Source organism: Salvelinus sp. IW2-2015, unplaced genomic scaffold, assembly GCF_002910315.2.
Source record: "Salvelinus sp. IW2-2015 unplaced genomic scaffold, ASM291031v2 Un_scaffold2315, whole genome shotgun sequence".
NCBI lineage: Eukaryota > Metazoa > Chordata > Actinopteri > Salmoniformes > Salmonidae > Salvelinus > Salvelinus sp. IW2-2015.
Window position 1 is genome coordinate 29,937 of NW_019943641.1, and position 13,652 is coordinate 43,588.

The 13,652-nt window shown below is 41.5% G+C and overlaps 1 protein-coding gene across 1 annotated transcript in view; it reads left to right on the top strand.

The window, feature by feature from the left end:
• The window catches only part of LOC112073602 (collagen alpha-1(XI) chain-like), a 37,985-nt gene extending 27,061 nt beyond the window's left edge, over positions 1-10,924 (top strand). The window contains exons 13-26 of the mRNA XM_070440214.1: positions 138-266; positions 757-810; positions 3,562-3,615; positions 4,806-4,913; positions 5,660-5,713; positions 5,913-5,966; positions 7,958-8,065; positions 8,248-8,301; positions 8,480-8,515; positions 8,622-8,675; positions 8,802-9,072; positions 9,730-9,842; positions 10,493-10,561; positions 10,871-10,924. Coding sequence (XP_070296315.1) covers positions 138-266; positions 757-810; positions 3,562-3,615; positions 4,806-4,913; positions 5,660-5,713; positions 5,913-5,966; positions 7,958-8,065; positions 8,248-8,301; positions 8,480-8,515; positions 8,622-8,675; positions 8,802-9,072; positions 9,730-9,842; positions 10,493-10,561; positions 10,871-10,924 — 1,212 coding nt within the window. The remainder of the gene's footprint in view (positions 1-137; positions 267-756; positions 811-3,561; positions 3,616-4,805; positions 4,914-5,659; positions 5,714-5,912; positions 5,967-7,957; positions 8,066-8,247; positions 8,302-8,479; positions 8,516-8,621; positions 8,676-8,801; positions 9,073-9,729; positions 9,843-10,492; positions 10,562-10,870) is intronic.
• Positions 10,925-13,652: the final 2,728 nt, after the last annotated feature.

The following is a 13,652-nucleotide window of genomic DNA, read 5'->3' on the forward strand; positions in this document are numbered from 1 at the left end:
GCCAGGTAGTACTGTAGCTAGTACTGTACTGTGCCAGGTAGTACTGTAGCTAGTACTGTACTGTGCCAGGTAGTACTGTAGCTCGTACTGTACTGCGCCTTGTAGTACTGTAGCTCGTACTGTACTGCGCCAGGTAGTACTGTAGCTCGTACTGTTATATCAGGTTAGAAAGTGATAGTATCCTGACTTGTCTTTCTGTTGTATCTCCTCAGGGATTGGATGGCTTGGCTGGAGACAAGGGAGATGACGGAGAGGCCGGTCAGCCTGTAGGTTCACTGTTGTTGTTGTTGATGTTGTTGATGTTGCTGTTGCTGCTGTTGTTGTTGATGATGTTGTTGTTGATGATGTTGTTGTTGATGATATTGTTGTTGATGATGTTGTTGGTGTTGCTGCTGTTGTTGTTGATGATGTTGTTGTTGATGATATTGTTGTTGATGATGTTGTTGTTGTTGATGATATTGTTGTTGATGATGTTGTTGTTGATGATGTTGTTGGTGTTGCTGCTGTTGTTGTTGATGATATTGCTGTTGATGATGTTGTTGGTGTTGCTTTTGTTGTTGTTGATGTTGATGTTGTTGTTGATTATGGTTGTTGTTGGTGTTGCTGTTGTTGTTTATGATGCTGTTGTTGTTGTTGATGTTGTTGATGTTGTTGATGATGCTGTTGTTGTTGTTGATGTTGTTGATGTTGTTGTTGTTGATGTCGGCGGCAGTGTCGTCATTGTTATTCTTACTGGTCTTTTGTGTGTTGTTTCAGGGTCCGTCTGGCCCTTCTGGAGAAGCTGGGTCACCAGGACCCCCCGGCAAGAGGGTGAGTGTCCCCGACACGGTTCCAACGCGGGTCTCCTGCACACCACAAACCTGTGTTAGCCCTCTGAGCTAAAGCCTAAGCATTCACTCACAGAGCTAACACAAGGTCACAGGTTTCAGGCACTCATCACCATCCAAAATGAATAGCCGTCGCTGAATTGAAATATTAGATACAATGCATTACAATACAGATCTGATTTCCACTTGTTGAATCAACAAGTCTCTGGACAAGCCAGCGTTCAGAGATGGTTGAAGAATAGATTAGTTTTAGAAATAGACTATTGACCTGTTTTAGTTTGATTGACAGTGACGTGAAAGGAATAAACACTAACGTCAGGATATCAAGATGTCATTTCTGCTTCTGGCATCTCCTACTGCTCGCTGTCCACGTGAGATTAGGGATGCATCGCAAAGGGCACACTATTCCCTATTTAGTGCACTACTTTTGACCAGAGCCCTATGGCACCCTATTCCCTACGTAGTGCACTACTTCTGACCAGAGCCCTATGGTACCCTATTCCCTACGTAGTGCACTACTTCTGACCAGAGCCCTATGGCACCCTATTCCCTACGTAGTGCACTACTTTTGACCAGAGCCCATAAGTAGTACACTATGCAGGGGATAGGAGACCATTTGGGACGCACCCCAGTGTGATTCTTACCAACGTAACACTTTTTACAACCTGGCCCGTCTACAGCCATCACCTTTAATGGAGAGCAGTAAAACGCTATACAGTAAACCACTACACCGATGCTGTCAAATAATGACGGGTTGGTACTGCATGGTGCCAACAATATGAGGGTTTCCCAAATGGAACCCTATTCCCTGTGTAGTGCACTACTTTTGACCAGAGCCCTATGGCACCCTATTCCCTATGTAGTGTACTACTTTTGACCAGAGCCCTATGGAACCCTATTCCCTATGTAGTGCACTACTTTTGACTAGAGCCCTATGGCACCCTTTTCCCTATGTAGTGCACTACTTTTGACTAGAGCCCTATGGCACCCTATTCCCTACGTAGTGCACTACTTTTGACCAGAGCCCTATGGAACCCTATTCCAAATGTAGTGCACTACTTTTGACTAGAGCCCTATGGCACCCTATTCCCTATGTAGTGCACTACTTTTGACTAGAGCCCTATGGCACCCTATTCCCTATGTAGTGCACTACTTTTGACTAGAGCCCTATGGCACCCTATTCCCTACGTAGTAAACTACTTCTGACCAGGGCCCCATAGGTAGTCCACCGTATAGTGGATAGGATGATATTTGGGACGCAGTTCCCTTTCACTTTTCTTTTAAATGTAAAGTTCAGTTTAAATCAAAGTCAATTGGAACATACTGGTGTTAGTGTGAAAGGATGTGACTACAAATCAAATATCAATATCAAATCAAAGTGGTTCTGCATTTAGTGTAAAGGTTTTCCTTCACTCGTAATGATTTATGATGATGGCTCACAGACAAAGTGCCAGGTACTAAATATGTATGGTGTAAAACTAGTTAAAATGCCACCGACGTACAGTCCCAATATGTTGATGCACTATGATATATATTCTATAGAAGCTATATTAAACTTATATATATTAAACTCAGCTTGTCAGCTTGTTGAAGTCGGAAGTTTACATTCACTTAGGTTGGAGTCATTAAATCTCGTGTATCAACCACTCCACAAATGTATTGTCGGTTAGGACATCTACTTTGTGCACGACACAAGTCATTATTCCAACAATTGTTTACAGACAGATTATTTCACTTATAATTCACTGTATCACAATTCCAGTGGGTCAGAAGTTTACATACACTAAGTTGACTGCCTTTAAACAGCTTGGAAAATTCCAGAAAATTATGTCATGGCTTTAGAAGCTTCTGATAGACTAATTGACATCATTTGAGTCAATTGGAGGTGTACCTGTGGATGTATTTCAAGGCCTACCTTCAAATTCAGTGCCTCTTTGCTTCACATCATCGGAAAATCAAAAGAAATCAGCCATAGCGTTAGCCAGAGCTTTAGCCATAGCGTTAGCCAGAGCTTTAGCCATAGCGTTAGCCAGAGCATTAGCCATAGCGTTAGCCAGAGCTTTAGCCATAGCGTTAGCCAGAGCATTGAGCCATAGCGTTAGCCAGAGCTTTAGCCATAGCGTTAGCCAGAGCATTAGCCATAGCGTTAGCCAGAGCTTTAGCCATAGCTTTAAAGGCCCCAAAGTGTGTTCATTCTGTTCATTCTCAGGCCATTCTAGAAATGTCACCAGTTAATCATATGTCCAATGGGAAGTTAAGTGCTTGATTAGCCATTTATATGTTGAAGTAAGGGATTTTGAGGGATCTTCTGTGTAGATTTATATCAATTAGATATAGGTCTGTAGGTCATTGAAGCACACTGAAGCTCAGCTGAGTTATAACACACACATTGATGCCCATAACCCATATCAGGGTCTACATAGTCTCCTTCATTCGTTTATGGTCACTGATGCTAAACCACAACCTGCTTCCAAGGCAGTTATTCAGATCCTTTAGCTACACTACCAGTAGACTATAGGCCAATTTACTGTAGCTTTGTCCCTATTTGACCTGCTGTACGCTGGGAATCTGCTTCTAGTCAAGGTTATTAACCTTGTCGAGCAGTTGTCATGAATAGTTATTAAGTCTATTAAAAATGTATACTAAACCATTTAGACTGTTTTAACCATCTATGATTAAAATAAGTTGTAAACTGTATACCAAGCTGACGAGTGGGGCCTTTTCTCCTCCTCAGGGACCCATTGGACCAGCCGGTTCTGAGGGAAGACAAGGAGAGAAGGGATCTAAGGTAAGACACACACACACACGCACACATTTCCATTCAAACAGAAGTGTAGGATTAGAGTTGATGTGATGGAGACAGGCGAAAGCCTCTCAGAACTTCCTGGTCTGTCAAAGCTGGCTTCTAATTGGTTGTCACAACGGTTTAATCCTCCAACCCCTTCATCCGATCTGACGGTAAATCCATGGATCTCCAAACGTCCGTGTCTGTTCTCATGGCTGATGGATGACATCTGGTGACTGAGTTTAGGCTCTGTGTGATTGTTGTAATTCCCAAAAGCTTTTGAAAGGTGTTCTCTTTTGAGGGTGAATAGGACCCAATACTTTTTTTTATTTCACCTTTATTTAACCAGGTAGGCCAGTTGAGAACAAGTTCTCATTTGCACCTGCGACCTGGCCAAGATAAAGCAAAGCAGTACGACACAAACAACAACACAGAGTTACACATGGAATAAACAAACATACAGTCAATAATACAATAGAAATAAATCTATATAAAGTGTGTGCAAATGAGGTAAGATTAGAGAGGTAAGGCAAAAAAATAGGCCGTAGTGGCGAAGTAATTGCAATTCAGCAATTAAACACTGGAGTGATAGATGTGCAGAAGATGAATGTGCAAGTAGAGATACTGGGGTGCAAAGGAGAAGAAATACTGACAGAAACCTCCTGAGAACTTTTTTTTTTTTTAACTAAGCAAGTCAGTTAAGAACAAATTCTTATTTACAATGACGGCCTACCAAAAGGCAAAAGAAAAAACACATCACAACAAGAGAGACAACACGACATAAAGAGAGACCTGAGACAACATTATGGTAGCAACATGACAACAACATGGTAGCAACACAACATGGTAGCAGCACAAAATATGGTACAAACATTATTGGGCACAGACAACAGCACAAAGGGCAAGAAGGTAGAGACAACAATACATCACACGAAGCAGCCACAACTGTCAGTAAGAGTGTCCATGATTGGGTCTTTGAATGAAGAGATTGAGATAAAACTGTCCAGTTTGAGTGTTTTTTGCAGCACTTTCCAGTCGCTAGCTGCAGCGAACTGACTGGAGGTAGTGGTATTGAATGTTGTGATTGTGTATTATAGGGTGAGGCTGGAGGTAGTGGTATTGAATGTTGTGATTGTGTATTATAGGGTGAGGCTGGAGGTAGTGGTATTGAATGTTGTGATTGTGTATTGCAGGGTGAGGCTGGAGCCGAGGGGCCTGATGGTCAGACCGGACCTGTCGGACCCCAGGGGCCCTCTGGGAAACCCGGACCCGATGGCCTGCGTGGAATCCCCGGCCCTGTTGTGAGTTAACTAGCTATACATGGTCCGCTATACTTTAGCTACACGTTACACTATCACTGTTGTAACTAGCTATATTACAGACTAATCCGTTTGCTATACATTATCTGTACATTATCAAGGTTAAATAATGAGATGGACGATGTGATACATTATGAAGGTTCAATGATAATGATAATGTAATATATTTGGTTATGGATAATGTAATATATATGGTTATGGATAATGTAATATATATGGTTATGGATAATGTAATATATATGGTTTTGGATAATGTAATACGTATGGTTATGATCAAGTAAAATATGGTTATTGATAAGGTAATGATATATTATGATAATGTATATATATTATGAAATGTAAAATATATGGTTATGAAATGTAATTGATATGTTACTGGATAATTAATGGATATGTTATGATAATGTAATTGATATGGGCGGATTATGGATAATGACTAAAATATATTGTTTATAATTAATGATATATATTTTTTTTTTTGATTAATGTAATGGATAAGTTATGAAATTAACCATATAAGTTAATGATAATGTAATGGATATGGTTATGGATAATGATATGGATATGGTTATGGATAATGTAATGGATATGGTTATGGATAATGATATGGATATGGTTATGGATAATGATATGGATATGGTTATGGATAATGATATGGATATGGTTATGGATAATGATATGGATATGGTTATGGATAATGTAATGGATGATTTGATACATATTCTAAGGGTGAACAAGGACTTCCGGGTGCTTCTGGAATGGACGGACCCCCTGGACCAATGGTAAGAGATAATATCTCATATATTTCAATATTTCATATCCTATTTTCTTGGGGCAATTATAATGCCATGATACACTGGCAATTTTTTCAGGCAACAATTGTTCTAAAATATGACAGTGTGTGTGAACAGTAAGTAAAAGGCCCTTAGATGTACTGTCTTTGACAAACTGATTCCTGAGAGGGGTTTTCTCTCTTTACAGGGACCCCCTGGTCTCGCTGGTTTGAAAGGAACTGCTGGGGGTAAGGGAGAAAAGGTATGACTGTAACACTCTTATTTTATAGAGCAGAGAATGTTCTCTCTCTCTCATATATATATATATATATCTCTCGCTCTCGCTCTCTCTCTCTCTCTCTCTCTCTCTCTCTTTCTCTTTCTCTCGCTCTCGCACAATCTCTTTCTCCATCCCTGCATCTACCTCCACCTCACCCTCTCTCTATTTCTCTATTTCAAAGTCAACTCTGTATTTGTGATTTAATGTGGTAATTAAATATGTATAAGACATATAATATAAGCTGTTTAATGATCATTGGTTTGTAGCCAGCATGCAGGAGTATAGCCCAGTAGGGACAGAAGGCTAGCTAGAACTCTGGCTACAGCAGCAGATACCAGAGATAGACCACCACTGGTATATACAACACCAGCTATAAACACACACATGTACACGCATACACACACACACACACACACACGCACACAGCACACGCACACACGCGACACACACACACCACACACACACACACACACACACACACCACACAACACACACACACACACACACACACACCACCACACCACACCCACACACACACACACACACACACACACACAAAGACCAGGTACCAGAGACAGACCACCCACTGTTAAATAGGACAAACACTATAAACAGACTAATAATTTACCTGTGTGTTTTGACCCCCGTAACAAAGACAGTGTTTTTGACCCCCCGTACTAAGACATGTTTTGACCCGCGTAAACAAAGACAGTGTTTTGACCCCCGTAACTAAGACAGTGTTTTGACCCCCGTAACTAAGACAGTGTTTTTGACCCCTGTAACAAAGACAGTGTTTTGACCCGGTCGTAACTAGACAGTGTTTGACCCCCGTAACTAGACAGTGTTTTTGACCCCTGTAACAAAGACAGTGTTTTGACCCCTGTAACAAAGACAGTGTTTTGACCCCCGTAACTAAGACAGTGTTTTGACCCCCGTATCAAAAAGACCAGTGTTTTGACCCCCGTATCAAAGACAGTGTTTTGACCCCCGTATCAAAGACAGTGTTTTGACCCCCATAACAAAAGACAGTGTTTTGACCCCGTAACTAAGACAGTGTTTGTACCCCCGTAACTAAGACAGTGTTTTTTGACCCCTGTAACAAAGACAGTGTTTTGACCCCCGTAACAAAAACAGTGTTTTGACCCCCGTAACAAAAACAGTGTTTTGACCCGTAACAAAAACAGTGTTTTGACCCCCGTAACAAAGACAGTGTTTTGACCCCCGTAACAAAGACAGTGTTTTGACCCCCGTAACTAAGACAGTGTTTTGACCCCAGCAGACAAGGCCTAGAATAGTTGTTCCTTTGTTTCCTTCATAAACATTCTAATGATGTTGCCAGGTCGATACTTTAATCAACATAATTTTCCTTGCCATAACTTTAACAACAGCTGGTTATAGCAAAGTTTCATGTCAACAAAAAGTCCAAGTTCATTTATGATATTTCGATGACTGACAACCAAAAATTAAGGGTGGTTCTCAGTCACATACAAAAAACATACAGTATTTCAGAAATGCATTTTTTTAAATTACTTTAATGTATTTTTTCTTGCTTGATGGATCACTACACTGAGTGGACAAAACATTAGGAACACCTTCCTAATATTGAGTTGCACCCCCTTTTGCCCTCAGAATAGCCTCAATTCATCAGGGCATGGACTCTACAAGGTGTCGAAAGCGTTCCACAGGGATGCTGGTCCATGTTGACTCCAATGCTTCCCAAAGTTGTGTCCAGTTGGCTGGATGTCCTTCGGGTGGTGGACCATTCTGGATACACACGGGAAACTGTTGAGCGTGGGAAAAAACTAGCAGAGTTGCGGTTCATCGACGCAAACCGGTGCGCCTGGCACCTACTACCATACCCCGTTCAAAGGCACTTAAATATCTCTCTCACCCTCTCTCCTTCCCTCTTCCTCCCATCCTTCCTCTCTCTCTCTCTCCATCCTTCCCTCTCTCTCACACTCTCTGTCCTCCAGGGTCACCCAGGTCTGATTGGTCTGATTGGGCCGCCTGGTGAGTTCGGAGAGAAGGGAGACAGAGGCCTGCCTGGACCACAAGGAACTGGTGGAGGCAAGGGAGACACTGTATGTGACTGATATGTTTACTACTCATGTATTTAATAGTTACTAGTTTATTTACTAATGTATAAGATTTCTTTAAACCATCTGTAAACGGCTTATAAACCATTTATAAAGTGTTAGCTCATTTGGTTGACTCTGCTGTGAAGTGTCGTCTCATTGGTTCCTGGTGTATTGTGTCTCTATAGGGTGTTGGTGGTTCTGCAGGTCCTCTTGGTCCTCCTGGACCTCCTGGTATTCCTGTAAGTTAATCAGGAAATCATCTCCTCGTCAAAAGATCTCTTCAGCAAAATTGTTCAGCAAATTTCTAGCAAATGTCTATACGATTTCTTCATCAAATGTTCAATACATCATTAAACCCAGTAGCACTATTGTTATAGTGTTATCGTTCAACGTTGTGTCTCTGTTTTCTTGATTTAGGGACCTGTGGGCTCTAAGGGGTCCAAGGGATCATCAGTAAGTTCCGTTCATTAGATGACTAACCGAAGACACTAACATCTCATATATGACTGGTGTGATAACTTCCATGTGTAATGCTGTGTCCTGTGTTTGTTTTTTTTAGGGTGGAGCTGGCCAGAAAGGAGACACTGGTGTGATCGGACCACCCGGAGCTCCTGTAAGTCAACATTTTCTCTCTGAGAAAGAGCTCACGATTATCCATTTTGATTTACCTTTTTCCTGTCTCTGATTGGCCGTTTCCCTGACCCCTTGCCCTCTAACTTTTAACCTCTCTTCCAACCAGGGTCCGCCTGGTGACATCATCCAGCCGCTGCCCATGCAGCAGGCGAGCAGGAAGAACAGACGGCAGGCGGAGGACGACGGCGTGCAGGGCGACGAGGCGGGAGGCATGGCGGACTACGGCATGGAGGCCACAGCGGACATGGAGGACGTGTTCGGGTCCCTGAATAACTTGAAGCAGGACATCGAGAGGATGAAGTTCCCCATGGGGACACAGGACAACCCTGCCAGGACCTGCAACGACCTGCACCTAAGCCAGCCTGACTTCCCTAACGGTGGGTGCAATCAATCAAACAGACTGCATTGTCCTCAGAGGGAACTTTGGTTTCCAGGTAAAACACTGAGTTATAGACAGTACATGCAAAGGACAGACTGAGTTACAAAAACATCATCATCATCATTACAGCAAATTCAGGAGCTGGTTAGCAATGAAGTGAGAGAGAGCAGCTGCTAGAAGGAGCCCCCACACACAGCAAATAGACATTGCATATTAAATATTCATTAACAAGTGCAACATTGACTTGGCCAAAGGTCTATGTGACTGAAATGTTGCAGTAAAGTAGGAACATTTTTTTTTTAAATCACAAGGAGTAGTGATTTACAATGTTGTTTCCTGGTGACGTACTGTGTATGCTGGTTTCAACTCAATCTGAGCATCTCATTATAATCTGAGCATATCATTACAATCTGAGCATCTCATTATAATCTGAGCATCTCATTATAATCTGAACATCTCATTACAATCGGAATGATTTCTGTTTTACAGTACTATGAGGGACATTGTTTAATAACCTTGCCATAGGGCCCCAGTACATCATGTTATTGACCTTGCCATAGGGCCCCAGTACATCATGTTATTGACCTTGCCATAGGGCCCCAGTACATCATGTTAATGACCTTGCCATCCTGATTGTGTGTTTTGTGATGTTCAGGTGAATACTGGATTGATCCTAACCAGGGCTGTACTGGAGACTCCTTCAAGGTCTACTGTAACTTCACCGCTGGAGGAGAGACCTGTATCTACCCTGACAAGAAGTCCGCTGGCGTACGTTTCCATTGGTCATTTCTGGAAAATGATGTCTGTGATGTCTGTAATGTCTGTAATGTCTGTAATGTCTGTAATGCCTATAGATACACTCTTAGAAAAATGGGTTCCAAACGGGTTCTTCGGCTGTCCCCATAAGAGAACCCTTTTTGGTTCCAGTTAAAACCCGTTTTGGTTCCATGTAGAACCCTATGTAGAAAGGAACCCAATGAAACCCAAAAAGGGTTCTTCAAAGGGTTCTCCTATGGGGACAGCCGAAGAACCCTTTAAGGTTCTAGATAGCTCCCTTTTTCTCTAAGAGTGTACAGTAGTTAATATGAACCTTTTAACAATTTCATACTCAGTGTTTTACTGTCTATTTAGGATGTAGATCTATAGACCTTAGGCAAATCAGTTAGGAACAAATTATTATTTACAACAAGAGCCTAGTGAGTTAACTGCCTTGTTCAGGGGCAGAACAACAGATTTTTACCTTGTCAGCTCAGGGATTTGATCTAACATCCTTACGGCTACTAGCCCAATGCTCTAACCACTAGGCTACCTACCACCCCAACAGTGAACCTGCCACACCTATAACAGTAAACATGTTGTTTTCCTAACCTGGTAACCTGTTCATTCATTCATGGTGTTGTGTTTGTTCTGTGTAACAGGTCAGAATATCTAACTGGCCAAAAGAGGCTCCTGGATCATGGTTCAGTGAATTCAAACGTGGAAAAATAGTAAGTATTACAAAATATCCAACTCTCAAAACAGTCGTACATGATCAACATCAAGATTGAGATGTACAATAGACATTTTAGACCCAGGGCAAGATAACCTACAGTGAGACTAAATGTATCATCTCTCCATAATTTCCTACTCGACCGGGATACGTCCCTCCTCCTCCCTCCTCTCTCTTGCTCGGCCCCTCCCTCCTCCCTCCTCCCGCTCTCTCTCTACACCTTCTCCTGCTCGTCTCCCTCCCCCTCCTCCCTCTCTTCTCCTCCCTTCCCCTCCCACCTGTTCATCACCTACCCTCTTTCGCCCAGTTGAAACATTATTGGGACATGGAGGAGAGACAACGCATCCAGACAGTCAGATGACCTTCTGCTGAAGCCTGCTCAGCTCGTCAGGCCCACGTACAGAATTTCATCCTACATCTGCACCAGTTCGTAGCCCTGGTAACGATTGCAAGGCAGAACGGCTACGACAGAGGCCTATTCGCTTACTCTGGGCTCCAACGAACGAGGAGATGTCCTATCTATACGATAACTGACCTTCATCAGGCCCTGTCGGTACGGATGCTCGGTTATGGTATCGTAGATCTTAAAAGTCAGATTTAGCTTGCAGCGTTTGGAGCTTCCCATTGGATTATGGCCTTAGTTTATATTGTAGATTCCATTTGTCCCATTGAGAGATCTCCATTGCTTAAGATCTTGGTTCCATTTACTAGAAGTTCCATTGGATTCATGGAGATCTATGATTACGATTCCTTGGTTCAGGGCTATAGAATTCCATTGTTCCATTAATGATTTCCTTTGGTTCATTATAGATATTCGCATTGTGTTTTGTTCCAATTCAGTTTATTATAGATCCATTAGTGCCATTAAAGCTTTATGTTAGTGCGCGACCTAATGACTTCCCATTGTCTCACATTATAGATGCGCTTTGGGTTTCATTAGAGATTACTGAGTGAGACCCTTGGTAGATTCCATACAGTTCCACATGGAGATGTCCAGTTGGTTCCATGTTGGACGATTTTCTTCATTTGGTTTCTCGATTTGGAGGATTCATTAGTTTATTCATTGGAGATGTTCAATTGTTGCATTAGAGATTCCATTGGTTCCTATTAAGAGGTTCCATTGAGATTGCAGGTAGTTCCATTGGCAAATTGTCATTGGTTGGCCATTAGAGATTCCATTGGTTCCATTCGAGATTCCATTGGTTCCATTGGAGATTACATTCGGTTCGCATTGGAGATTCATGGTTCCATATAGAGATTCCATTGGTTCCATTTGAGATTCCATTGGTTCATTAGAGATTGTTTTGGTTTCATTAGTAGAATGCATTGGTGTTCCATTGGAGTTTCCAGATTAGGTCATTGAGATTCCAGTAGTTCATTGGAGATTTCATTGGTTCCATTAGAGATTCCATTGGTTCCATTGGATATTCCAGTTGTAGAATTTCAGTTAGTTCCATTGAAGATTAACATTGGGTTTCCATTGGGTTAGATTCCATTAGGTTCATTGGGATTTCATTGGTTCTATAGAGATTTCCATTGGATTTCATTTGGAGAAGTCGCCATTGGGGTTCTTATTGGGGAGATTCATTTAGGTATTCCATTTTATGTGGGAGATTACCATTTGGTGTCATTGTAGAATTCTATTGAAGTCATTGGGAGTATTGCGTTGTGTTTGCTCATTTGGAGGGCATCTGGTTTTCTAATTAGAGAATCATGTTACTGGTAAGTATCTTGGAGATTCACATGAGGGTTCGTAGATCGAGTAGATGACGCTCAGGTAGTGTCCGCAATGGAGTTATTTCAGTTCCGTGTTTCCATTAGACGATTTGGCAACGATTGGTCTTCCATTAGAGATTCCATTCGGTTCGGTTAGCTTGGAGTTAGGTCTATTTGGTCAATTCATTGAGATTCATTGTTCATAGAGATTCATTGGTTCATTAAGATTCATTGGTTCATTATGGACTTCCTTTGGTTTTCATTTAAGATTCATTGGTTCATTGGAGGATTTCCATTAGTTCATTGAAGATTACATTGGTTCCAATGGAGTTCCAATTAGTTCATTGAACCCATTGGATCTGTCCACTTCGGATTATTCACTATTTGTATAATTGCATTAGTTAGAATTGGTAGCGATTGGTTCACTAGTAGTGAATCTCACTTTTGGGTTAACATTAGTAGCGTATATTCCGGCGATATTCCGCATTAGAGGATGGCTTTCGAGTTATTACCTCTCATTACACAGATTAGACCTATGTGGATTCTGACAATTGGAGATTCCATTAGTACATTCAGAATGATTCCAGATTTCAGTCTTCATTTGGAGATTCCATATGGGTTTCTTAGAGAGGACAAATTTGCGCTTCTACCATTTCGAGATGAGTTGCTTATGTTGTGTTTATTGGATTCCACTGGTGATTTGCATTGCGTAGATCGACTATACCCATGGTAGTAGATCATCTCGTGTAAGATATTCCATGTAGGTTTGATTTAGATATTTCTAGTATGTCAATTGTGTTTCCTCATTAGAGCAATTCTCTAGAGGATTCGAATGATATTGAGCGACTGACTGGCGATATCTCCATTCATTCCATTGTACGATCTAAATTAGGGTTTGAATGTGTAAGGGAGGAATTATCCACTTTGGAGGAATAGTCTTGACTAAGGTGATCGCATTACGCTTGGTTAGTTTAGAGATTTCCATATAGGTCTTATTGGAAGGGAATAATGCTGGTTTGGTCATACTTTCAGTTATGGAGATTCAGTAGTCTCGCATTGGAGATTCCATTGGTGGTTTTTCACTTAAGAAAGTTGTAGACGCTCATTCGTGTTTGTACATATGTATGTAGATCTCCTTGTGGTTTCAGAGAGAGATTGGAGATATCCATTGAGGACTTCACCCAGGACATATTCCGATTTGTCAGTAAGTATAATAAATTGTGTTTATCATTCGGAGAGACACTGCATTCAAGATAAAATTTACGTCGTTTGGAAAGAATATCTCCATTTAGTTTGGTTTAGAACGATTCATTAGTTCCATTGGAGAGTCTGAGTTGCTCGTTGAGAATTCGCGCATTTTATTCAATTTGTTA